At 37.0% G+C, this 26,102-nt stretch overlaps 1 protein-coding gene across 1 annotated transcript; it reads right to left on the bottom strand.

The window, feature by feature from the left end:
- Positions 1 to 631: 631 nt before the first annotated feature.
- Positions 632 to 25,077, bottom strand: LOC125680159 (mucin-19-like). Its single transcript, XM_056153538.1, has 14 exons — positions 25,035 to 25,077; positions 24,916 to 24,939; positions 24,627 to 24,814; positions 23,343 to 23,486; positions 23,052 to 23,247; positions 21,993 to 22,169; positions 17,320 to 17,427; positions 16,107 to 16,214; positions 15,461 to 15,565; positions 12,095 to 12,303; positions 7,382 to 7,525; positions 1,725 to 7,302; positions 868 to 1,167; positions 632 to 783 (listed from the first exon to the last, which is right to left on the bottom strand). Exons 1-14 carry the CDS (start codon positions 25,075 to 25,077, stop codon positions 758 to 760), a joined length of 7,350 nt encoding a protein of 2,449 aa, XP_056009513.1. The 3' UTR covers positions 632 to 757.
- Positions 25,078 to 26,102: the final 1,025 nt, after the last annotated feature.

Here is a 26,102-nt window from a genome sequence, read left to right as displayed (position 1 = left end):
ATGCATTATTGTGTGGTCCTGGTCCTGGAGATTCTGGCGTTATTTTGTAACAAGGGAGAAAATGCAACCAGGGGATAAAGATCCTGGATTGATGTCTTCAAGATGTGAAGACATATAAGGAGAGAGGAATGTGGCAGTCAGTGAGATAGCTCAGTTGGTATAGCACCTGACTGGAGATGCAGGTGGCCCGGGTTTAAATCTAGGTTTAGTCTATTGCATTTCTCCCTTCCTGCATCATTTGCATACATTTAAGATCTGTATTTGCCATATCTTTGCAAGAGAATATACAAGAAAATGGTTGGTTATGGATGGAGTGTTTGTCCTAGTTTTGGATTAGATCAAGGAGGTAAAACTTTTAAAGTGTCCAAATTAGATCTTTGGAACAGAGAGGACTTAGACCTGCAATCATGCAGTCTATGCATGCATCATGATATTTTACCACAGTCATTTGCACAAGGCCACAGGAAGAAACTCTTGCATTCAGGCCATATCTCTGCAATATAAAGACATGTACATAACACACTATCATTTGACCCATAGTTGTGAAAAGGATTCAAATTGTAGGCTGGTCCATATATAAGTATGTAATGTAGGAATTTATAAAAGCTCATTTGAGTTTGTGTTCAAATTTTAAAGCCCAGTGGAAGTGTTACTTGGCAGGTCAACACAACACCCTTTATATTGTTCAGAAGTTTTTATTTTTATAAAGCATGGCTGCTGGTATTTTTCGACACTGTAGAGTTTATCCATGTAGAGTTTATCCATTTGGCTTCTTCTGTGATGCTGAAATGAATCAAATGTTTAATATATAAATAAATACCTTATCAAATTAAGTGTTCTAGCTGGAGAGAACACATATATACATACCACATGAATATTTGCAGTGCATTTGTATGATGGACATGCTGCAGGGATAGGTAAGCAGTGTTCTTTTGCAGTCTACCGGGTCTCTCGAGTCATAAAAGGAGGCCATTCCTGTCGGCAGAATCTTTGCTGTTGTCTTCTTTTTCACAGTTGTCAACATGGTATGAACTGTTGAGCCTACTGACATCCGAGATGTTGGCTGGTGTGTTCCACTTGCTGTTGATTGGTGTATGTTTGGTCTCGGGGTTGAAGTTGTTGATTGTGTAACAAGGGATGTGGCTGGTGAGGGTGAGCTTGATACACCTGTGCAATTTTTAAAAATGTGAAACAAGTTGTAAATGCATTATGGGTAGTAGTAAGTGATAGTGGCATAGATTTTGGTGAAGTTCTAGAGGTTGTTATACACATGCAAATATTTTGTTTGTTGTCGTGAGTTTCAAGGTCTCAAGTAAGCAGTTGGGACCTGAATATGTGGATTCATTATCTTTAATTACTAGGAAGTCATTTAAACTTGTAAGTCATTGCTATCAATATTGAAAAATAAAAAAAATCATTGGGGGCTATAATTTTGAGGGGTTAACCAGATTTTTATCTAGTGAGTGGAAGCATGTGACTTGAGTTGCAGACATGTAGAACCCAGCAACTGATTCCAATTCATGCATCCTGCCATCTCAGAATGTATTATGAAGCTGGACATATTGATACTATCATTTTTTCATTGACTGCAGTACATTTTGGTGTGAATTTTGCATACAATTTGATGAATGTGTATTGTATGTGGATCTTTTAGGTTTTTATGATAAACCAACAACTAGAAAATTGTTCATTGTTTTGCTTTAGAATAATTAGAGGATTCTTACCACAGGAATGAGAACAATGTGTTAGCATGATTGGCTGAGAGCATCCAAAGGCAGCAAGGGAACGTTTACAATCCTGGGGATCAAGTGGGTTGTAAAATGAAGCAACTACTGATGGGAGGACAAATACTGTTGATTGTGTTAAGGACTGGGCTGTTGAATTATTACTTGTTGTTGATTGATTGGTGATCGGTATTGTTGATTGCATAGAATAAGCACCCTTTGAGGTAGGTGATGAAGTAGAAATTGTAATTTGTCCTTTTGTGACAGAGGATCCTGTGGTTTGCCCTGTTGTGGTAGATGACCCTGTGGTTTGCCCTGTTGTGGTAGATGACCCTGTGGTTTGCCCTGTTGTGGTAGATGACCCTGTGGTTTGCCCTGTTGTGGTAGATGACCCTGTGGTTTGCCCTGTTGTGGTAGATGACCCTGTGGTTTGCCCTGTTGTGGTAGATGACCCTGTGGTTTGTCCTGTTGTGGTAGATGACCCTGTGGTTTGCCCTGTTGTGGTAGATGATCTTGATGACTGTCCTGCTGTAATGGAGGATCCTTTAGTTTTTGTTGCGACTAAGGAACCTGTGACTGGTAATGATCCTGTACTTAAGATTGTCAAGATAGATGATCCTACTAATGGCCTTGTTATTGTGGATTGAGTTGTTTGTCCTGTTGTTGGATGCCAAGTACTGATTAGTGATCCTGTTGATTGTGCAGCATTAGTATTTGAATTTTTTTGTCCTATTGTAACTGATGATCCAATAGTAGAAGAAGATCCAATATTTGTGATGGAAAATCCTGTGGTTTGTCTTGTTGTGACTGAAGATCCCGTGGTTTGTCCTGTTGTGACTGAGGATCCTGTGGTTTGTCCTGTTGAGGATCCAGTGATTTGTCCTGCTGTAACTGAGGATCCAGTGGTTTGACCTGTTGTGACTGAGGATCCTGTGGTTTGTCCTGTTGTGACTGAGGATCCTGTGGTTTGTCCTGTTGTGACTGAGGATCCTGTGTATTGTCCTGTTGTGACTGAGGATACAGTGGTTTGACCTGTTGTGACTGAGGATCCTGTGGTTTGACCTGTTGTGACTGAGGATCCTGTGGTTTGACCTGTTGTGACTGAGGATCCTGTGGTTTGTCCTGTTGTGACTGAGGATCCTGTGGTTTGTCCTGTTGTGACTGAGGATCCTGTGTATTGTCCTGTTGTGACTGAGGATACAGTGGTTTGACCTGTTGTGACTGAGGATCCTGTGGTTTGACCTGTTGTGACTGAGGATCCTGTGGTTTGACCTGTTGTGACTGAGGATCCTGTGGTTTGTCCTGTTGTGACTGAGGATCCCGTGTATTGTCCTGTTGTGACTGAGGATCCTGTGGTTTGTCCTGTTGTGACTGAGGATCCCGTGTATTGTCCTGTTGTGACTGAGGATCCCGTGGTTTGTCCTGTTGTGACTGAGGATCCCGTGGTTTGTCCTGTTGTGACTGAGGATACAGTTGTTTGTCCTGTTGTAACTGAGGATCCCGTGGTTTGTCCTGTTGTGACTGAGGATCCTGTGGTTTGTCCTGTTGTGACTGAGGATACAGTTGTTTGTCCTGTTGTGACTGAGGATCCCGTGGATTGTCCTGTTGTCACTGAGGATCCCGTGGTTTGTCCTGTTGTGACTGAGGATCCCGTGGTTTGTCCTGTTGTAACTGAGGATCCCGTGGTTTGTCTTGTTGTGACTGAGGATCCCGTGGTTTGTCCTGTTGTGACTGAGGATCCCATGGTTTGTCCTGTTGTAACTGAGGATCCCGTGGTTTGTCCTGTTGTAACTGAGGATCCCGTGGTTTGTCCTGTTGTGACTGAGGATCCCGTGGTTTGTCCTGTTGTAACTGAGGATCCCGTGGTTTGTCCTGTTGTGGCTGAGGATCCAGTGGTTTGTCCTGTTGTGACTGAGGATCCTGTGGTTTGTCCTGTTGTGGTCGAGGATCCCGTGGTTTGTCCTGTTGTGACTGAGGATCCTGTGGTTTGACCTGTTGTGATTGAGGATCCAGTAGTTTGTCCTGTTGTGACTGAGGATCCTGTGGTTTTACCTGTTGTGATTGAGGATCCAGTAGTTTGTCCTGTTGTGACTGAGGATGATGTGGTTTGGCCTGTTGTGGTTGAAGATCCTTTGGTTTGAACTGTTGTGAATGAAGATACAGTGGTTTGACCTGTAGTGGTTGAGGATCCCATGGTTTGTCCTTTTGTGACCGGGGATCCAGTGGTTTGTCCTGTTGTGATTGAGGATACAGTGGTTTGTCCTGCTGTGACTGAGGATCCTGTGGTTTGTCCTGTTGTGGTTGACAATCCTATGGTTTGTCCTGTTGTGGTTGAGGACCCAGTGGTTTGTCCTGATGTAAGTGAGGATGCAGTGGTTTGTCCTGTTGTGACTGAGGATCCTGTGGTTTGACCTGTTGTAGTTGAGGATCCTGTGGTTTGGCCTGTTGTGACTGAGGATCCAGTGGTTTGTCCTCTTGTGATTGAGGATACAGTGGTTTGTCCTGCTGTAACTGAGAATCCTGTGGTTTGACTTGTTGTGGTAGAGGATCCTGTGGTTTGACCTGTTCTGGTTGAGGATCCTATGGTTTGACCTGTTGTGGTTGACGATCCTGTAGTTTGTCCTGTTGTGACTGAGGATACAGTTGTTTGACCTGTTGTGGTTGAGGATCCAGTGGTTTGTCCTGTTGTGGCTGAGGATCCTGTGGTTTGTCCAGTTGTGGTTGATGATCCTGTTGTTTTTCCTGTTGTGACTGAGGATCCTGTGGTTTGTCCTGTTGTGATTGAGGATACAGTGGTTTGTCCTGTTGTGATTGAAGATACAGTGGTTTGTCCTGCTGTGATTGAGGATCCTGTGGTTTGTCCTGTTGTGACTGAGGATCCTGTGGTTTGTCCTATTGTGGTAGAGGATCCTGTTGTTTGTCCTGTTGTAATTGAAAATACTGTGTTTTTTCCTGTTGTAACTGAGGATCCTGTGGTTTGTCCTGTTGTAACTGAAGATCCTATGGTTTGTCCTGTTGTAACTGAGGGTCCTATGGTTTTGCCTGTTGTTGTTGAGGATCCTGTGGTTTGTACTGTTTTAATTGAAGATACTGTTGTTAGTCCTGTTGTGACTGAGGATCCTGTGGTTTGGCCTGTTGTGGTTGAGGATCCCGTGGTTTGTCCTGTTGTCACTGAGGGTACTGTGGTTTGACCTGTTGTGACGGAAGATGCAGTAGTTTGTCCTGTTGTGGTTGACGATCCTGTGGTTTTTCCTGCTGTGACTGAGGATCCTGTAGTTTGTCCTGTTGTGACTGAGGATACAGTTGTTTGGCCTGTTGTGACTGAGGATGCTGTGGTTTGTACTATTGTGGTAGAGGATCCTGTGGTTTGTCTTGTTGTGACTGAGGATCCCGTGGTTTGTCCTGTTGTAACTGAAGATCCTATGGTTTGTCCTGTTGTGACTGAGGGTCCAATGGTTTGGCCTGTTGTGATTGAGGATCCTGTGGTTTGTCCTGTTGTGATTGAGGATCCTGTGATTTGACCTGTTGTGAGTGAGGGTCCTGTGGTTTGTCCTGTTGTGATTGAGGATCCAGTGGTTTGACCTGTTGTAATTGAAAATACTGTGGTTTTTCCTGTTGTGACTGAGGATCCAGTGCTTTGTCCTGTTGTAACTGAGGATCCTGTGGTTTGTCCTGTTGTGACTGAGGATCCCGTGGTTTGTCCTGTTTTGACTGAGGATCCCGTGGTTTGTCCTGTTGTGACTGAGGATCCTGTGGTTTGTCCTGTTGAGGATCCAGTGATTTGTCCTGCTGTTACTGAGGATCCAGTGGTTTGTCCTGTTGTGACTGAGGATCCTGTGGTTTGTCCTGATGTAAGTGAGGATCCAGTGGTTTGTCCTGTTGTGACTGAGGATCCTGTGGTTTGTCCTGATGTAAGTGAGGATCCTGTGGTTTGTCCTGATGTAAGTGAGGATCCTGTGGTTTGTCCTGTTGTAACTGAAGATCCTATGGTTTGTCCTGTTGTGACTGAGGATCCTGTGGTTTGTCCTGTTGTGATTGAGGATCCTGTGGTTTGACCTGTTGTAATTGAGGATCCTGTGCTTTGTCCTGTTGTGACTGAGGGTCCAGTGGTTTGTCCTGATGTAAGTGAGGATCCCGTGGTTTGTCCTGATGTAAGTGAGGATCCTGTGGTTTGTCCTGTTGTAACTGAAGATCCTATGGTTTGTCCTGTTGTGACTGAGGGTCCTATGGTTTGGCCTGTTGTGGTTGAGGATCCTGTGGTTTTTCCTGTTGTGATTGAGGATCCTGTGGTTTGACCTGTTGTGACTGAAGATGCAGTGGTTTGTCCTGTTGTGATTAAGGATCCTGTGGTTTGCCCTGCTGTAATTGAGGATCCTGTGGTTTGTCCTGTTGTAATTGAGGATCGTGTGGTTTGTCCTGTTGTGACTGACAATCCAGTGGTTTGTCCTATTGTGACTGAGGATCCTGTGGTTTGTCCAGTTGTGATTGAGGATCCAGTGCTTTGTCCTGTTGTGACTGAGGATCCTGTGGTTTGTCCTGTTGTGGTTGAGGAACCTGTGGTTTGTCCTGTTGTGATTGAGGATCCTGTGGTTTGCCCTGTTGTAACTGAGGATCCTGTGGTTTGTCCTGTTGTAACTGAGGATCCTGTGATTTGTCCTGTTGTGATTGAGGATCCTGTGGTTTGTCCTGTTGTGATTGAGGATCCTGTGGTTTGCCCTGTTGTAACTGAGGATCCTGTGATTTGTCCTGTTGTGATTGAGGATCCAGTGGTTTGACCTGTTGTGACTGAGGATCCTGTGGTTTGTCCTCTTGTGACTGATGATCCTGTGGTTTGACCTGTTGTGACTGAGGATCCTGTGGTTTGTCTGGTTGTGATTGAGGATCCTGTGGTTTGACCTGTTGTGACTGAGGATCCTGTGGTTTGTCCTGTTGTGACTGAGGATCCTGTGGTTTGACCTGTTGTGACTGAGGATCCTGTGGTTTGTCTGGTTGTGATTGAGGATCCTGTGGTTTGTCCTGTTGTGACTGAGGATCCTGTGGTTTGACCTGTTGTGACTGAAGATCCTGTTGTTTGTCCTGTTGTGGTTGAGAGTCCTATGATTTTTCCTGTTGTGACTGAGGATCCCGTTGTTTGTCCTGATGTGGTTGAGGATCCTGTGGTTTGACCTGTTGTGACTGAGGATCCAGTGGTTTTACCTGTTGTGACTGAGGATCCTGTGGTTTGTCCTGTTGTGACTGAGGATCCTGTGGTTTGACCTGTTGTGACTGAGGATCCAGTGGTTTGACCTGTTGTAACTGAAGATCCACTAACAGATGATGATCCACCAGTTGTCTGAGAAATTATTGCTTGAGATGTATTTATTCCTGTAGATAATGTTGTGGAAGACATTGTTGATTGGATAGAAGCAGGCAAAGAGGATGATGTGGCCTGTTGTGGAATTGCACAGCCAATCAAGTCAAAGCGCATGGCTATGTGATGATTCCATTGCAGAGGATGGAGCATTACATATTTTGCTTGTACTGGAGATGGCAGTGTGTTGATTTCTGGTGTATTCTCATCTGAATTACCTTTGAAAATCTGAAATAAACTACTAGTATGTAATGTTTGTCTACCTAATTATCAAATTGTATGTCTTGTAATTCTAGAATGAACTTACATGTGCAGTTTGAGCACCATATTCCTGCCAGTGATTTCCGTCTGCGCTGTACATCATAGTGAACTTTGTTACCCACTGCTTGCAGCAACCATCCCGACCTTTCGTTACGATGGCCTTAATTGTACTTAACATGTTCAGCTCCACCTAAAAGTACCACCTCTGTATAGTAATGTAATACACAAATCAGTACCACCTCTGTATAGTAATGTAATACACAAATCAGTACCACCTCTGTATAGTAATGTAATATACAAATCAGTACCACCTCTGTATAGTAATGTAATACACAAATCAGTACCACCTCTGTATAGTAATGTAATGCACAAATCAGTACCACCTCTGTATAGTAATGTAATATACAAATCAGTACCACCTCTGTATAGTAATGTAATACACAAATCAGTACCACCTCTGTATAGTAATGTAATGCACAAATCAGTACCACCTCTGTATAGTAATGTTATACACAAATCAGTACCACCTCTGTATAGTAATGTAATACACAAATCAGTACCACCTCTGTATAGTAATGTAATACACAAATCAGTACCACCTCTGTATAGTAATGTAATACACAAATCAGTACCACCTCTGTATAGTAATGTAATACACAAATCAGTGCTTGGTACTTGCTATACACCAAGAGAATAAATCATTGAACCTTTTTGTTCTGTAACGTCATTCATGATAAATGTAGAAGAGTTTGGTGGTTGCAAGATGAATGTATAACCTAAAACAATAATCATAAATTTTCTTCATTTTGCATGAGATGCCATTTTACTTTTTATTGCTTATTTATCGATATCGGTATCCTGTATATTATTCTAATATCAAAATTTGAATATTTGATATTATCAAGAATTATTTACTGATTTTAAGAATTTGAAGTTTTATAAAATATCAATTCTTATTTTTTGACATCAATATTTATTTGAATGATATAATAAGAACTTGATATCAAGAATTTCATGCCTTACATTTATTTTATATCAATGAATGAAATTGTTATTATCTATGGGGTTTTTTAAATCAAGAGTTTGCCTTCTTAAAATATAATATTTTGATTTACAGAAATTCCCTCAAAATTCTCAGTGTTCAACAATTTGAATTTTTTATCAAGAATTTCTTTATATAAATAATTTCAACTCTTTATTATCATTTAATAGCAGAATTATTGATATCAAGTATTTGATTGAAAATGTATGCAAAAAAGTCTTATAGAGACACCTGCCTGCCTGTCATTCAACATTCTATGAGCCGCATGCACGTTGTGTAACCCAGCCAATAAGAAAACCGAGCAAAAACAATAAGTTTCCAAACTTCATTTTGGAGACTTAATTATGCAAGCATGTCAACATATTCTTGAAGACAATATTGAAGTTTTTTTCTGAAATGTTGAAAAATGTATTTTAAGTAATTATATAGTTATCAAATTTAATGGACTATTTTATTTCTCTAGAAAACCAATTATTAAACAATTTGAACACTATAGAAACTCTCTTGCCAGACAGTGTAAGAAAAAACTGAAGGATATAGTAGAAAAAAATATGTCTTAGAGTGTCGGGCTTTGTAGAACAAATGCACACAACTTGCTATCTTTAATTTTTAACCAGACTAAATACTTGTTAGTTTCTAAAATTATCTGTATTTTTCTATATAAATTAAACCACAATCAGTCTTGTATTTTTTGTTGTGTATCTAAGTTTATTATATACGAGGTGCCGTTTTAATGTTTTTGAGGTATTTTCTGATATCAAAAAAAGAATTATTGATATCAATAATTCCAATTCCTGATATCAAAAAATAATTCTTGATATCAAAAAATGATTCTTGATATCAACAAATAGATTTTTTATATCAAAAAATGATTTTCTGATATCAATAATTCTAATTCCTGATATCAAAAAATGATTTTCTGCTTTCAAAAAATCAATTTCTTGATATCAGAAAATAAGGTTGAATTTTTTATATCAAAAAATCGAATTCTTAATATCAAAAAATCATTTTCTGATGTCAAGAAATCGAATTTTTGATATCAAATATTGATATAAAAAAAGAACTTGGAATTTTTTTATATCAAAAAATCAGATTTCTGATATCAAAAATTCTAATTCTTGATATCAATAAATAACTTGTTTTTCTGATATCAAGAATTTGAGTTTTTAATATCAGAAATAATTTTTTGATATCAGGAATTCGAATTCTTGATATCAGAAATGATATTTTTGATATCAAAAAATCATTTGTATTTTCTGATATCAGAAAATAAGACTCATATAAAACTTAATGAATGCTCCCTGTGATGCAACCTTCAGCTTCCCGCCTGAAATTTGTTGCGATTCGAACCTGTAGATGCATGTGGGAAATAAATGGTTAATCTAATTCAGTATGGCAAATTCTTCCATATCTACAATGGACAGCACTCCTTTGTCCGCGATTCGCTATGAAATCATTTATGAACGGGGTCGATCCTGAAGAAGTGCAAACGAGACCCGAGGAGAATGGAGACACACTGTACAGGAAGATGAAACTATCATATTCATATATCGTCGACTGACCAGTTTCGGTGACCTTAGTGATAAACCGCGATTTTCTCATTAATCACTTGGATTAAATAAATAAATTATACACCTACCTTTAAAGTAATTAGACTCCTTTACTTTCATTCAAAAATTCCAAATTCATTGGTACGTTAATTGAATATATTTTCGTAACAGAAAACCTGTCTCTTTGTGGTCCTTAAGCGGTGACGTCACCTATTTCGGTGACCATTGTTATAGGTTTGCCAAAAGTTTGTAACTGTTTAAAAAACGTATATACAGGACGAATGTGCAACTAAACGTCAATGAATAAAATAACGTAGTGTAGAATTCTAGACTTTTGGTATACTTTATATCAATTTGAAGGTTTGCTTGAAAAAGTAATAAGTAAATGGGCTTATTTTTGGGGTGCTCGTGTTGATTTTTTGCATACTCTCCTTCTAGTAGTTCATTTTCGGAAAAAAATTGAAGACGTACTCTATATATGTTTGCAAACACTACGGCGAAATTGATGATGCAATCTACACCCGGAAACGACAACGCGCACACGTAAACAAAAGGTCACTGATTCTGGTCAGTCACCGAAATAGGGCAGTCGACGATAGGCATTCATAAACGGCGTAATGTACCTATCACGTTTTCAACACTTCATTTCTACATGTTGAATATGTCCAGAATTATCAAGAACCCTTATAAAATTCTTTCTATCGTTAAAAAAAAATCCTCAAAGAATCTGAAACATCAAGGAATTTTAGAAAGCAAATCGGGCACTGTAAACTGTAGTTCAGCGATTTTCTACGGGTCAAGGGAGTATTCATTATTTATGAAAAGATTTTTCGCCATTTTCTTTTATTTTCTTATATCAGAAAATATATTTTGTGATATCAAAAAATCAGTTTGAATTCCTGATATCAGAAAATCGATTTTTTGATATCAGAAAAAGATTTTTTGATATCAGGAATTCGAATTTTTGATATCAGAAAATGGCTTATATTTTTTATATCAAGAATGTGAATTTCTGATGTCAAACATTATATTTCTTGATAGAAAATTTGATGTATTTTTTTTTTTATATCAGTAAATGATTTTTTTGATATCAAATATTCGAATTTTTGATATCAGAAAATGATTTTTTGATATCAAATTTTTGATATCAGAAAATGACTGTTATTATTTGATATCAAGAATTCGAATTTCTGATATCAAAAAATCATTTTCTGATATCAAAAAATAGTTTTAATATCAGAAAATACTTCAAAAATATTAAAACGGCGCCTCATAATTATATACTTATTCTTGACGTTTTATATCATTTGCCTATGTTATGATTGGAAAGAAAGTTCTGGAACCCATTTTATCCTTGATAGATTCAGAATCGTATGGTCTGGAGCTTAATATTTTCTTTTGAAGCCAGTGGCGTAGCTTCCTATGAAGCACGGAAGCATGTGCTTCCACATTGTTGCGGTAAAACAAATTAAATAATTTAAGGTCAAGTTAAAATGAATATTAGATTTTAAATATTATCAAAACAGAAATAAATATTTGGTCGAAAATGCTGAATAATGAAAAAAAAATTGCAGTAAAACTAATGGATAATCGGTTGTTTTGGGTTTTTTTAATTGAAGGAAGTTACGATGTCCTTACCCCATGTGCCTGTGTTTAAAATTAAAGAAAATGTGTATTGGATACTTTGAAAATACCTTTCTTAATTGTCTAAAATGCACCAGCTTCCGGGGGCTTCGCCCCCTGGGGCCCCATCAGGGTTTTACCCTGGACCCATTTGGGGCCTTAGGGCGCCCCCCCCCCCCCCCCCCCCCCCCCCCCGCCCTTTCTGCTTCCATATTTATCTTCCCCAAGCTACTCCGCTGGAAGCCCTTCATGTGTGATGAAAAGTAACTTAAGTAAATTCACCATGTTCATTTCAAGGTTATAAATAGTGGGGGGGGGGGGGGGGGGGGGGGGGGGGGGGGGGGGGGGCATTTTTTGTACACGGGCCTACAAAATATTCTTGATACAAAGAAGTATAATACTAGTACATGAATTAATTGATACCAATAAATGAGAATGAATGCCCCACCCCCACCCCCCACACACACACTTTAAAGGTGTCAAACCGGTTAACACAATTTTCTACCCGCAGCAGAAATAATAGTTTTTGTCTTTATATAAATACCTTTATATATTGGTTCTTATCTAGAATGTTTGCTGCCCATGCCCCCATCTGTGTGACCCCATGTGGCGTCTTAACTTCTGTGTTGTTGAGGCGTGCTCTGGGAGCGCTGTAGTCATGTTTGTGGTCAGTTGCGCCGTATTCACTAGAAGCAGTGATGTGGCTGTCTGGTACTCCTTTGATCCCAGAGACGAGGTACTCGTCACACCGTGCTTTCAATCAAGAGAATTTAGTTTTTTGTACAGATGTTCCGAATTCGTATTGCAGCTTAAATATTTTTATACTTGTAATCTAGATAATCGTCCTTATTTTCATAACCGCGAATAAAACCTAATCGGAATCAATACCAACCTACTCACTAGCTACACTAAATCAGCCGTCATGTGTCGCCTACATTTGGACTACACTGTAATCCCAGCTGAGATTTGGCTCGGCTGAATCTGTCAGTGAAGGCGTTAAATATCCAACCGAGCCGAATCTCAGCCGAGATTACACCATACTATGATGTGGAATCATAATTGTTCGTAGGGGGGGTTGGGTTGATGTTCGAGGATTTCGTACGTCACTCTTACCCACGAATTTACATGTCCTCGAATATTTTTAAAATAATTTTTAAGAACACTAAAAAAAAACATAGATTCGAAAAAGTTGTATTAATATGATCGTTTCATCAGTAATCTCGTTATTTTTCTGTTAAATGCAGAAACAAAAACAATGGAATTGTTATTATTGCTTACCCTCCAAATTACGCCCCCACGAACCAGCAAAATTTTCCTTACCCACGAACATTGGCCCCCACGAATTAAAATGATTCCACAGTATCTATGCACAGGGGCTTCTTATCCATTTTGATCTCAATCTTTATATATACTGTAGATACATTATAAAGATTGAGAACAAAATGCATAAGAAGCCCGTGATCTACAATGTATATGGAGCGCCAAATTAACATAAACTCAAATAATTGAAGATATCTTCAATTATTTGAAGATATCACCAATTCAATTATTGCTCTCGTCAATTGAATTAATGCGCGCATTAAATCAATTATTGCTCTCATCAAACGAATCAATCCTCGTTTCAATTAAATTTTTGCTTTCATCAATTGAATTAATGCCCCCATCAATTGAATTAATGAGAGCAATAATAGAGTTGATGCGCGCATTAATTCAATTATTGCTCTCTTCAATTCAAATGATGAGAGCATCAATTTCGTAGAAATATTGCTCGCAATAATTAATTTAGAGCTCGGTATAAATAATTTGATGATCTCTTTAATTCAATTGAAAGATATCTTCAATTATTTACAAAGCTTTTGTATAAGGAATTAATGCGCGCATCAATTCTTTTAAAAAGAGCAGCAATTCAATTAAAGAGATCATTAATTCAATTGTGGATATGTTGAATTGAAGATATTTTTAATTATAAAGCTGCTCTCTCTAAAAGAATTATTGTTCTCTTTAAATGAATTAAAGATATCATTAATTCAATTGAAGAGAATAATAATTGAATTAATGCGCGCATTAAATCAATTATTGTTCTCATCAAATGAATTAATGCGCGCATCAATTCAATTATTACTCTCATCAATTGATTTAATGCGCGCATTATATCAATCATTGCTCTCTTCACTGGAATTGTAGCGCGCATCAATTCAATTGTTGATAGCATTAATTCATTTGAAGAGATCCTTAATTAAATTAAAGCGCGCATCAATTCAGCTGAAGAATTAATGCTATCATCAATTCAATTAATGCGCGCAATAATTCAGAATTGAAGATATCATTAATTATTTTAAGAGATCTTTAATCAAATTGTTGCGTGCATCAAATAAATTGATGATATCTTCAAATAATTGAAGATATCTCCAATTATTTGAGTTTATGTTAATTTGGCGCTCCATAGATCTACGGAACTCAAATAAATCTACTGCTCTGCGGTATTTTCAACTATTCTGTAATGCTTCCACCGTATACAACGTCACATTGGAGGAGTCGTCACTGTGGAACATGAGGGCTCGGCTCCGAAGCGGAGAAATTGCAGTATCACCGAGTATGAGATCAATTTACTCATAAACTACACCATATTTCTGCAAACATATTGCATAGAGTGTGGTAGATATATTTTGATCATTCAAATGTGTTACCGAATTTCAGAAACCCGTACTTACTTCAAACACTTCGTTCGCGTTTCACGAGTAGGTCTACAAAGTTGAAATTGATGATTTTAAAAACCCATCTTTCTCGGTCATTTCATCTCTCTGCCTACTTGATTTGTTTGATAGAGAGTATGTATATCCACAGGTACTTGTGGACAGGACTTTCGGTACCCCCCTTCTTGTAGTTTTAAATGTTCAATTCCTAGGGTATTCCGGACGTATTTTTTATAAAATATGTAACTTCAGAGTTTATATATGTCAATGGAATACACAAATCTCGCATAGAAACCCAATCTCTACCCAGAGTTATCGTTCCCGCTACGCTCCACTAATACCTCTGTCAACGTCTAAAAAGTTATATCAAAACATACAAAAACTAACTTAGCATATCGAACTGTAATGATAATATCTGAGCAAATCAAACACTTCTTTGAATTTTTTTAAAATCAGAAGATGGTAAATATGAGACACCTGAGCGAATTAGAAGGTTTATATAAATATTCATTCATTCAATAATACTAGTATAATCATGGAATTCGTTGTTTTTGTGAACCTACTTAAAGATTTAAAGCATAAAACTTAAACTTATAAAATTATTATCCATGATGCTATAGGTATAGGTAAGTTTTGCCAAGAATCTTGACATTTAGACGTTGACAGAGGTGTTGTAGCGCAGCGTAATGCGCCCTCTGGTGAGAGATTGATAGAAACCGTTTTTAAAAATGTCATGTCACCGATCATATATTATGATCGGTGACATGACATTTTTAAAAATGGTTTCTATGCGAGATTTGTGTATTCCATTGACATATATAAACTCTGAAGTTACATATTTTATAAAAAATACGTCCGGAATACCCTAGGAATTGAACATTTAAAACTACAAGAAGGGGGTTACCGGAAGTCCTGTCCGCAGACACCTGTGGTACTGACATGTAGACCTACTCGTGAAACGCGAACGAAGTGCTTGAGGTAAGTACGGGTTTCTGAAATTCGGTAACAAATTTGAATCATCAAAATATATCTACCACACTCTATGCAACATGATGTTTGCAGAAATATGGTGTAGTTTATGAGAAAATTGATCTCATACTCGGTGATACTACGTTTTCTCCGCTTCGGAGCCGAGCCCTCATGCTCCACAGTGACGACACCTCCAATGTGACGTTGTATACGGTGGCTTCTGTCGTAAAGACTTATGTACTACTAACATGCACTGGGAGGAAGACGGACGCCTTGGGTTGGTCCCGTAGTAGTGGAGGCGGTGCCTGCACTTGCTGAAGACGTTGACTGAATGATGGCTGAGGAAGCATTCCCTTCAAGTAGATCAGACAATCAAAACCTCAATACTAGAGCTAGGTTATAGAACAGTTTATCGTGTTAAATATAGATCTGTTTCAAATAGTTAACCGCCGTAAAATGGCTGAAATACTGCCAGAAAGGGATAGAATCACAACCAACCCAGAATCTCGCGTGTGTGGAGAGAGGGTGATAAAACGTGCAATATACTAGGCAATGTTTTAACCATTTGACCTGCGTTGTAAGGACAGATCAGTGGAGACATTTGGTGTAAGGACATGTCCCTACTGATATTCTCTCTCAATTTTTTTTTTCACAATTTCAAAGAGTATTGGATAAAGTTATATATGTGCTCCTACAGTACACTTTTTTGCCTCTACAATAACATACTCGTGTATTCTTTCCTATACATGTGAGGACGTCCTCGCTTACTAGAGTTCGTAAGAGAGAGAGAGAGAGAGAGAGAGAGAGAGAGAGATGTATACAGTTAAGTTTAAACTATAGAACTACCGGTTCATATTCATATTTCAAAATGCTGAGTTCTCAGAATATAACTACCTGGGTTGCTCGACGTTGCTACTGAGGAATTTGTGCTGAGACCACTGGGTGTTGCTGATGTTGCCATGGTTACATTCGCCATCGGTGTTGATGAATTGGTAGGATTGGCTTTTTCAAAATGTGAAGAAATAAGATTTTACACAATGTCAAGTGTTGATGGTTTATGTACCAGTGTCTTTTTCAATTGTGTAAATTGCTCTAAATCAGAATTATCATGATTTATTTGAAAATATCATTAATTAAATTATTGATGTGTGAATCAAATCAATTATTAATCTCATGAACTGCGTGCATCATTGAATTACCGTGGGCACTAATTGATTTGATGCACGCTTCAAATGAATTAATTTGCGGGCAATAATTCAAATATTGCGAGCGTCAAAATATTATTTCTCTTATCAATTAAATTGATTCGCACATCAATCTGGTAGAATTACTGCTCGCAAAAATTAATTTGGAGCTCGTTATGAATGAATTGATGATGTTTTAAATTCAATTGAAGATGTCTTTAACTATTTACAACGATTTTGTATCCGGAATTAATGCGTGCACCAATGCTATTCAAGAGAGCAACAATTCAATGAAAGACACCATTTATGTTGCATTGGAGACATCTCTTATTAACTAATTGGTCTTCCTAAAAGAATTATTGTGCGCATCAGTTAAATTAATGATATCATCTATTCAATAGAAGGCAATGGTGCATTTATTGAATTATTACACGCATTGATTGAATTTGATGCCCACCAAAAAACTATTGAAGAGACTGAACAATAGTTTAGGTATTGCGTGTTTTAAAATATCAATTCAATTGAAAAGAGAATACGCGCGTCAATTTAGCAAAATAATTAATAATGTCATCAATTCGCGCAATAATTTAGATTCATCATAAATTCATTTGATGCGCACAACAATTCAATTAAAGATCTCTTTAAATCATTCATGATATCCTCAAATCTAAAAATTGATCTATATGATATTGAATTTCAATTAATTTGAATATATATATATATATATTTTAAATCTTGATTTATTTGAGTTAATGTTTTGGCGCTTCATACAACTTTTTTGCCTTTACAATAACACACGTGTGCATTCTTTCCTATACATTGTGAGAACGGCTTTACTCGAAGAGAGACAGAGAGAAACAGACATACAATTTAGTGATTTCATATTCATATTTCAAAATGCTGAGTTCTCAGAAGATAACTACCTGGGTTGCTCGACGTTGCTACTGAGGAATTTGTGCTGAGACCACTGGATGTTGCTGTTGTTGTCATGGTTACATTCGCCGTCGGTGTTGATGAATTGGTAGGATTGGCTTTTTCAAAATGTGAAGAAATAAGATTTTACACAATGTTAAGTGTTGATGGTTTATGTACCAGTGTCTTTTTCAATTGCGTAAATTGCTCTAAATCAGAATTATCATGAATTATTTGAAGATATCATTAATTAAATTATTGTGCGCAATAATTCCGACTGATGTGTGAATCAACTCAATTATTAATCTCATGAACTGCGTATATCAATGAAGTATTGTGCACAATAGCCTAATTCATTTGATTTGTGTATCATTGAATTACCGTGGGCACTAATTGATTTGATGCGCGCTTCAATTGAATTAATTGCGGGCAATAATTCAAATATTGCGAGCGTCAAAATATTATTTCTATCATCAATTAAATTGATTCGCACATCAGTCTGGTAGAATTACTGTTCGCAAAAATTAATTTGGAGCTCGGTATGAATGAATTGATGATGTTTTTAATTCAATTGAAGATAAAATCTTTAACTATTTACAACGATTTTGTATCCGGAATTAATGCGTGCATCAATGCTATTCAAGAGAACAATAATTCAATAAAAGACATCATTTATGTTGCATTGGAGACATCTCTTATTAACTAATTGGTCTTCCTAAAAGAATTATTGTGCGAATCAGTTAAATTAATGATATCATCTATAAAATGGAAGAAGGCAATGGTGTATTTATTGAATTATTGCACGCATTAATTGAATTGATACACACAGAAATACAATTGTTCAATGAGACTGAACAACAGTTCAGGTATTGGTGCATTTATTGAATTGATGCGCGCATTAATTGAATGTTTAGGCCTACTCTCTTCAATTGAATTATAGCCCTTGTTAATTCAATTGTTCGTATTAATTCATTTGAAAAGAACAATAATTCAATTATAGCGTGGGTCAATTTAGCAGAATAATTAATAATATCATCAATTCAATCAATTCGCGCAATAATTTAGGTTCATCATAAATTCATTTGATGCGCACATCAATTCAATTAAAGATATCTTTAAATCATTTATGATATCCTCAAATCTAAAAATTGATCTATATGATATTGAATTTCAATTAATTTGAATATGTTTTTTTAAAAAGATATCTTGATTTATTTGAGTTAGTTTTTGGCACTTCATACAACTTTTTTGCCTTTACAATTACACACGTGTGCATTCTTTTTTATACATTGCGAGACAAACTATTTAGTGATTTCATATTCATATTTCAAAGTGCTGAGTTCTCGGAAGATAACTACCTGGGTTGCCCGACGTTGCTACCGAGGAATTTGTGCTGACACCACTGGGTATTACTGATGTTGTCATGGTTACATTCGCCGTCGGTGTTGATGAATTTGTAGAATTGGCTTTTTCAAAACGTGAAAATTTTTTTTTTTTTTTTTACACAATGTAAAGTGTTGATGGTTTATTTAACAATATCTAGTTCAATTGCGTAAATTGCTCTAAATCAGGGAGAGGGGTATATATAATGTATGTGTACCTCTCAAAGGTATGTTGTATCCAGCTATATGGAGGGCCACATTAACATAAACGCAAATGAATTGAAGATATCATTAATTATTTGAAGATATCATTAATTATTTGAAGATATCATTCATTCAATTACTGCGCGCAATAATTCAATCGATGTGAGCATCAGACCAATTATTGATCTCATCAGAATTCAATTGAAGAGAACATTAATTCAGCTATTGTGTGCATTTATTAATTTGATGCGCACATTAATTAAATTATTGCTCTCTTCAATTCAATTACGGTATAGTGCGCATCAATTCAATTGTGACCGGTCGACAGGGGATGTTTATTCCTACTAGGAATGATCCCATCTCTGGTGTCTCCAAGGGTCCGTGTTTGCCCGACTCTTAATTTTGTATTCTTTATAGGAGTTATTATGAGATTGATCAATGTTTGTTATCTTCACCTTCTCACCAATTCATTTGAAGAGAGCAACAATTCAACTATAGCGCACATCAATTCAGCAGAATATTTAATGCTATCAACAATTCAATTAATGCGCGCAATAATTTAGATTCATCATAAATTCATTTGATGCACATAACAATTCAATTAAAGATTTCTTCAAATCATTTTTGGTATCTTCAAGTGTAAGTGATTTAAATGATAATGAATTTCAATTTATTTGAATAATTAAAATATCTTCATTTATTTGAGTTTATGTTTTGGCGCTTCATACTACTAACATGTCATCTTCGCAAGCCACGTGCCCAATTCACTTATTATCGCACCAGAGTAAGCGAATCAGACACTTGGCTTGCAAAGATGCTTACATGTATGTGATTCGTCAAGGAAATGCATCTATTTACATATAGTGGGACTTGTACCCATTTATTGCTATTGACGAAAGTGAGTGTGGTGTACGTGTACATAATAATAATGATGATAGTAACAGTGCATGTGTGAGTGATATGATTTAATGTCAAAATAAAAAAAAAATTATAGAAAAACTTGAAACAATCAATTGTACTGCAGGCACAGACACACTCCGCTTTTTGGCAACATTCATTTTCTGGTTTTTGTTTTTTTGTTTGTTTTTGTTTTACATGCAAAGTTCGTTAATTGAATTGATACACACAGAAATACAATTGTTCAATGAGACTGAACAACAGTTCAGGTATTGCGTGCATTCATTGAATTGATGCGTGCATTAATTGAATGTTTAGGCCTACTCTTTTCATACTCTCTTCATATATATATATATACTGAGTATACCAGCGGATCTAATAGAAGGTCAGCATTTTGTAAAATCAAAAGGCTTATTAACAAGGGAAGCATAAAGTACAAAGAGAACGGGAGGACATACTCGGAATCCACCGTTTGATATATTGCATACAATTACGCATCCACATGTATACATAGATTTGTCTCAAGAACAAAAAATACTGAAATATGTATTTATGCCAAAAGGCGGATCCAACGCCGGCGACCCCACCCCTCATTTAGCGTGTTTCCCCAGACCTCTGAGACTGTAACCCTCCGTTCTGAAATTTATGGATCCGAAACTAATTGCACATGGTATTTAATCAACTTCGGATATGTACTTTGTGCTTACTCACCCCTTCCAACTTTTCAAACTTTGTATCCGTCAAGTCGAAAGCCTACATCAAAGGGGGGGGGGGGGGCGAATTTTATTTATAGAGGGCGAAGCCCTCTCACGGCCCTTCGGGCCGTGAGAGCGGAGCTCTCCCTATAGGTAACACGTATATACATGTTTAAAAGGAAAATATAGGGAAATAATGAAAAATTAAACCATACCTATGGAACTTGAAAAGTTTGGTACTAATGGCGTCGATTCGAATATTATCGCGTGGACATGTATTTCTCCATTTTGAATCTCGTCTACCCTAGTTCACGTCGTTCTGAGATGTTACATAAAATTCGTAAAAGCATGTAAATCTTATTTTCTTAATCATGTATAACCACTCCACGATTAACGCCATGTTTGTTGTTGTGGTTCAAACGCTATGTTTGTAAATTTCCTAAATAACGACGCTGAATATGACGTCACAATGTACTGTTTACATCAATTGTGTTATATTTCCCACGTTCAATATGTAGGCGGATCAAATATCCAAAATTAGGATGCTTTGATACAGATCCGTCCTCGTGCTAACTTCAGGTTGTTTTTGTTCTGTTTTGGATATAGATACCATTGCCGAAATTTGTTTGCTTCGCCCTCAAACACGGTCACGCCGTAAAACATATCAGCGAGCGCAGGCTCGTACTGCGAGCTCTAATGACTAGAGCGCGGGAAATAATCCGAGCTAAATCTCAACCTCTAACAAGAATATTTTTTTTGACGCCAATCCCAGAAGTCCCTCGTACAAAATGGCGGATGGTTCAATTCGTAAAATAATAATAAAAAAAAATCTTTGAAGTATTACAAACCTTTCTTATTTGAAAGGAAAGGATGACAATCATATTCTTCCCCCTATCTTTTTCTTTTTAAAATATTGTCTAAAGAAATGTAAACAGTCACGTCACAACTACTAGGCTACGTCACAACACGCTCGTTGCATTTCCCGCTAAACTGGTTCCTACATTGGCGAGAAGAGCAAGACAGTAATCCTACGTATTGACAGTGAACCAGATAAGTTTTTCCTTGTTTTCAATATAATTTTTTTGAAAATGTATTCAGATATGCTGCGCTCGCCCCAACGGTCACACCGTAATCATATTATGTGTTAACTTTCACAGGGGCCTAAGATACCATATTAAAATTATTATAATTAAGAGTTCGGTTATACAATCTGTATCGTTTCGTTTCGGTGGGTTTCATTTCGGTAGATTTCGTTTCGTTTCGCACTCTACAGGTATACCTTATAAAACTTATCAGTCGATACAGAGGATGTCGAGAAGTACATATTCACAGTTCTAATATTAAATATACAGATTACCGGTAGGCCGTTATCAACTGTCCGTCCTAAACGTGTGAATGTATCTCTTAGATAAATTTGTTTTATACGAAACTGTGTTTTCATTAAAAATCCCCACCATTTTAGCGATATCTTCACACAGGATATAAGAGATATGACAATAAAGTTACCACAAGAATGTTTGCAGTGTTGACGTATTATCGTAACGCTGCAGTTGTACACCAGAAGAGTCCGTTTGCAGTCCGCCGGATCGAGGGGGTTATAGTTAGATGCTACTCCTGTCGGAAGTTGATACGGAGTCACAGGTAAAGCTGTGGAGGATGTTACAGTGTTCCCAGTGGAAGAAGCTGCACAACATCACCAAAATTACATAATGACTGCCATTATCTACGTATACTATCCATCATCATGTGATGTCATAGCTTTAATTCATTAACTTTGTACATGATAGTTATGTATCTTATGTAGGAATTTTACTCACTGGATACCATAAAAATCTAGTAACAGTTTGATACTGAACAAATTTATACAGGGCCGTAAATTAACCTTCAATTTGGAGGAGGCAGGAAATTAGGCGGGGGTCTGGGGGGCCGCCCAGGCCCCCAGACGCTGAGCACATTTTGTGCACACTGAACACGTTTCGTGCAAAATCCTTGATTCTAGGGCCTTCTAAGATGTTACTTGACTAACTCATTCTAAAAGAAAGATTTGGAATGCTTTTTAAGGGAGGTATCATGTTCTTAGTTATTGGAAACAACATAAATTCTAATGAACTTTAAATTTTAATTTTTTTTGGCTCAAAAGTTGGAGGAGGCAGCTGCCTCCTCCGCCTCCATGTAATTTACGGCCCTGTTATATATCTTTTAATATAAATAATCAAAACATGTTGTCAAGGGCAATAACTCATGTGCTAGTATTTTCTCTATTGTCTGTTATACAATGCTTTCCCTGATATCCACAACTAATTCATATGTATCTATGAAGTAGCAGTTTTTTCAATCTGTTAACATTAAAATTTTGCCATTCTAACATGTTTTATGTACTTTTTTTTATTGAAAATGTGTGATTTTCTGAAGTTGATCTATACCTCTGTTTTTGTATGTCTGACATCTTTTAAAAGGTGGCAACATACACATTTTTTTTTTTTTTTTGGTTATTAAATAAATTAAATTATGTTAAATGGGAATTAATAGTTTTTCTAGTATGAATTCATGATAAGGCAAAGCCACGTGAGGGTGGAGCTTTCATGGAGTTGGTCTTACTTGAAGCAGGGCCTGGCATTTTGATGGGACATCCTAAAAAATCGAGTCGCATTGCAATGTTGTGATTCCAAGTTCTTGGAAGGAGTCGAACACATCTTGCCCATATCGGACATGACAGCTGGTTTGTGACTTTGCTGTCTTCGTCAACGTTTCCTTGAAAAACCTTACGAAATCAAAACGAAAGGTTCAAGTTTGGATGATGTTGTGAATCGCCACATGATACTGCACATGTTCTCTCAGAATACTGTGAAAATTTACCGTAGCGTTGGCGCCACCAACTGTTTTCCACTGCTTGCAATCATAACTATACTGCACAGTATACGATGTTACCCACTGTTTGCAACATCCATGGCGGCCTTGGGTAATAATATCACGTATTAAATGGGGTTGTGAAAATGTTGCCTAAAATGGACATGAAAATGATGAAGTCATACTCAAAGATACAGCCACCAAAGGAAAGGCTGCCAGTTTTAAAAATTGGAAAAGCACAACTATACCCCTCACCGCTTATCATTTTTTTTTTATCTCAACAATTACATTTAAAATTGCTTGCTTACTTATCTATCTATACTTATAAATTAACAAATGTTGACAATCAAGTCCGAAATGCTTGGTCCAGAGTTGACCCGCTGTTCATGTATTATTTTTGTACATAATTACTTTAAAGCAGATTAATTACTTTATAAAGTTATTAACTTTGCTTGAAAACATCTGCATGTAAAAGAAAACAGTGCGAATATTATTTAGAAAGTAAATATAGTGTAGTACATATATAAATCATCCCATAATAGACGTCTATAAATAGACCCACGCGCGTCAGGGGAATCCCAACATGATGTATTTTAACTCATATGCAACTGTCTAGGTTTAAGGCTGAAAGAGCGTAAAACAACGAATTACTAAGAGGTATTTGATATTTTTATTTCTACTAAACTTATGGTACGGTACTGTTATAACAAAATATACAACTTTACACAGATAAGACCACCGATGATCTGAAAGTTTGAACTGGTCACGTGACTGTCACTTAAAATGGCAGAGTGACGCGGTTATTTGTAAACATTGATTTAAAATCAAATAATTTGGGTTAAAACAGGTGAAATAATTTATGACATGTCATACAGCCTCATAACTACATATGTGCGATGATTTAATAGCGTTTTTACGAGATGGAAAAAAATATTGTAATTCGGACCATACGGCTTTGATATTGTTCCATATGTAAGGGGAGGACCGTAAGCTATAATAGAATCTTGCTTGATTTGTAAATATCGTAAAATTAATTAAAAACCTAATTTCGTTTTCTATAACCTATTCTGCAATAGATGAGAGTAAAGTGTTGGGACACGCTTTGGCGTGTTTTTCCCCCCTCTCTTTTAAATGACAACGATACATGTATAAAGCAAATCCGTTATTTACCGATGCTTGATTTCAATCTTATAGAAGAAAGAAGTTTTGATAATTGTTGAATAAAGAAATATGCCTGTCCTTTTTTCCATCCGTGAATTTAGTCCGCCCCCTTCCCCATGATTTTAAAAGTACCTGTATGTATTGATGCTGATCATTGGTGGCTGCCGCCCAGCCTCCTATTTCCGTGATTCCTTTTATAACCTCCTCCTTCGTATCCAGGTACCCCCGTTCTGCTCCGTACACGTGTTTTGAGTCTTTTTTTCCGTATTCGCTGGAAGCACTCAAGTTACTACTTTTGGCTATAGATTGCTTACATATTTCTAGAGTTGAAACATGATAAAGAATTAGCCTGAATGAGAAAGATTTCTATGAAATGATTGGTGAAAATGAATCATTGTTTGGTGTATGTAGACATCCTTACCTGTACTTTTCACAGATATTATGACTGAAAAATAATAAGTAATGTAAAATGTTTATTTAAAAAAATACTTGTTAAATAATAATACAAATATTTTGAATCTCATGATGTTAAATATGTACCTCCAGACAAGCAGATGAGTAGGATTCCGTGGAGTTCAATCATAGTTAGACATCGGCAGTATCATCGTGTTCCTCAAACTCGTGTGATTGTCTGCAAGAGGCGGACGGACAATTTTGTGTATCTGTGGCAGGGGGTCCTCACATCACCTAGACAATAATCCCTCAACTCAATTATCCCTGCTGTCAAATGAGAAGCCTGTTTGTTTAGCAGGAGATAACGAAAGTTTATTCGGCTTTGGGTAATCATTGAACAATTAATTCTCTCTTTTTTATTTGGAAGTGGACATATTGTATATAATTTCCCCCAAAATAAATCGCTATGTTCTATGAATAAACTGTTTCCTGAGTTATTTTACATTAAATATGTTTTATAATAGGAATTCATAGGAAGCGGTTTGTTGGACTTCATTCAATCCTTTCTATTACTTTTCAGTAAGGTCATCCGAGATAATTGCGTTGGTCCGTGGAACCATGCAGGTATTTAGAAGGTTCCATCCAATTTCAGTAGGTTCCCACAAGAATATGGATCTCACCTGCTAGAAATAATATATGCGCTTTGTAGTTTATGTACTAATGCAAAATACATTGCATATAATTTTTCATTACCGTACCAATGTCAGCACATATTTTTTCATAACCGACTGTAATTGTGAAGCAATCCATACCATACTGGTCCCGGCTGCGACGGTCATAAATACCTAAATGTTGGTAGCTCTGTAAAATAAGAATTAACACAGAGGTGACAAGAATTTTAATTGTCTCGTCAAAAAATCCGGAAAAACTCCATTAGCAAGGTATTGTAAATATTGAAGAGGCTTTTATCGTCGTCTTTCTCCAAGTTTCGTAACAAACGACAAAGTAAGGACACATGTTCAAACATCCATCACTCAGACAACTCTTTAATCCCAAATAAGCCCTCCAATGCAATAACTTGATCAAACAGCAGTCAATTTGTACACCAACACCTAGTTTGGACAGAGTTAATGCATGGAAATGCAGAAATGTGTTCAAAATTTAGACGGAAAATTAGCAATTGAATACTTGTACCCATACAATATGGATGATTTG

Source organism: Ostrea edulis, chromosome 2, assembly GCF_947568905.1.
Source record: "Ostrea edulis chromosome 2, xbOstEdul1.1, whole genome shotgun sequence".
Classification (NCBI taxonomy): domain Eukaryota; kingdom Metazoa; phylum Mollusca; class Bivalvia; order Ostreida; family Ostreidae; genus Ostrea; species Ostrea edulis.
The sequence above is the reverse complement of the archived record's forward strand: the minus strand, read 5'-3'. Positions and strand labels throughout refer to the sequence as shown.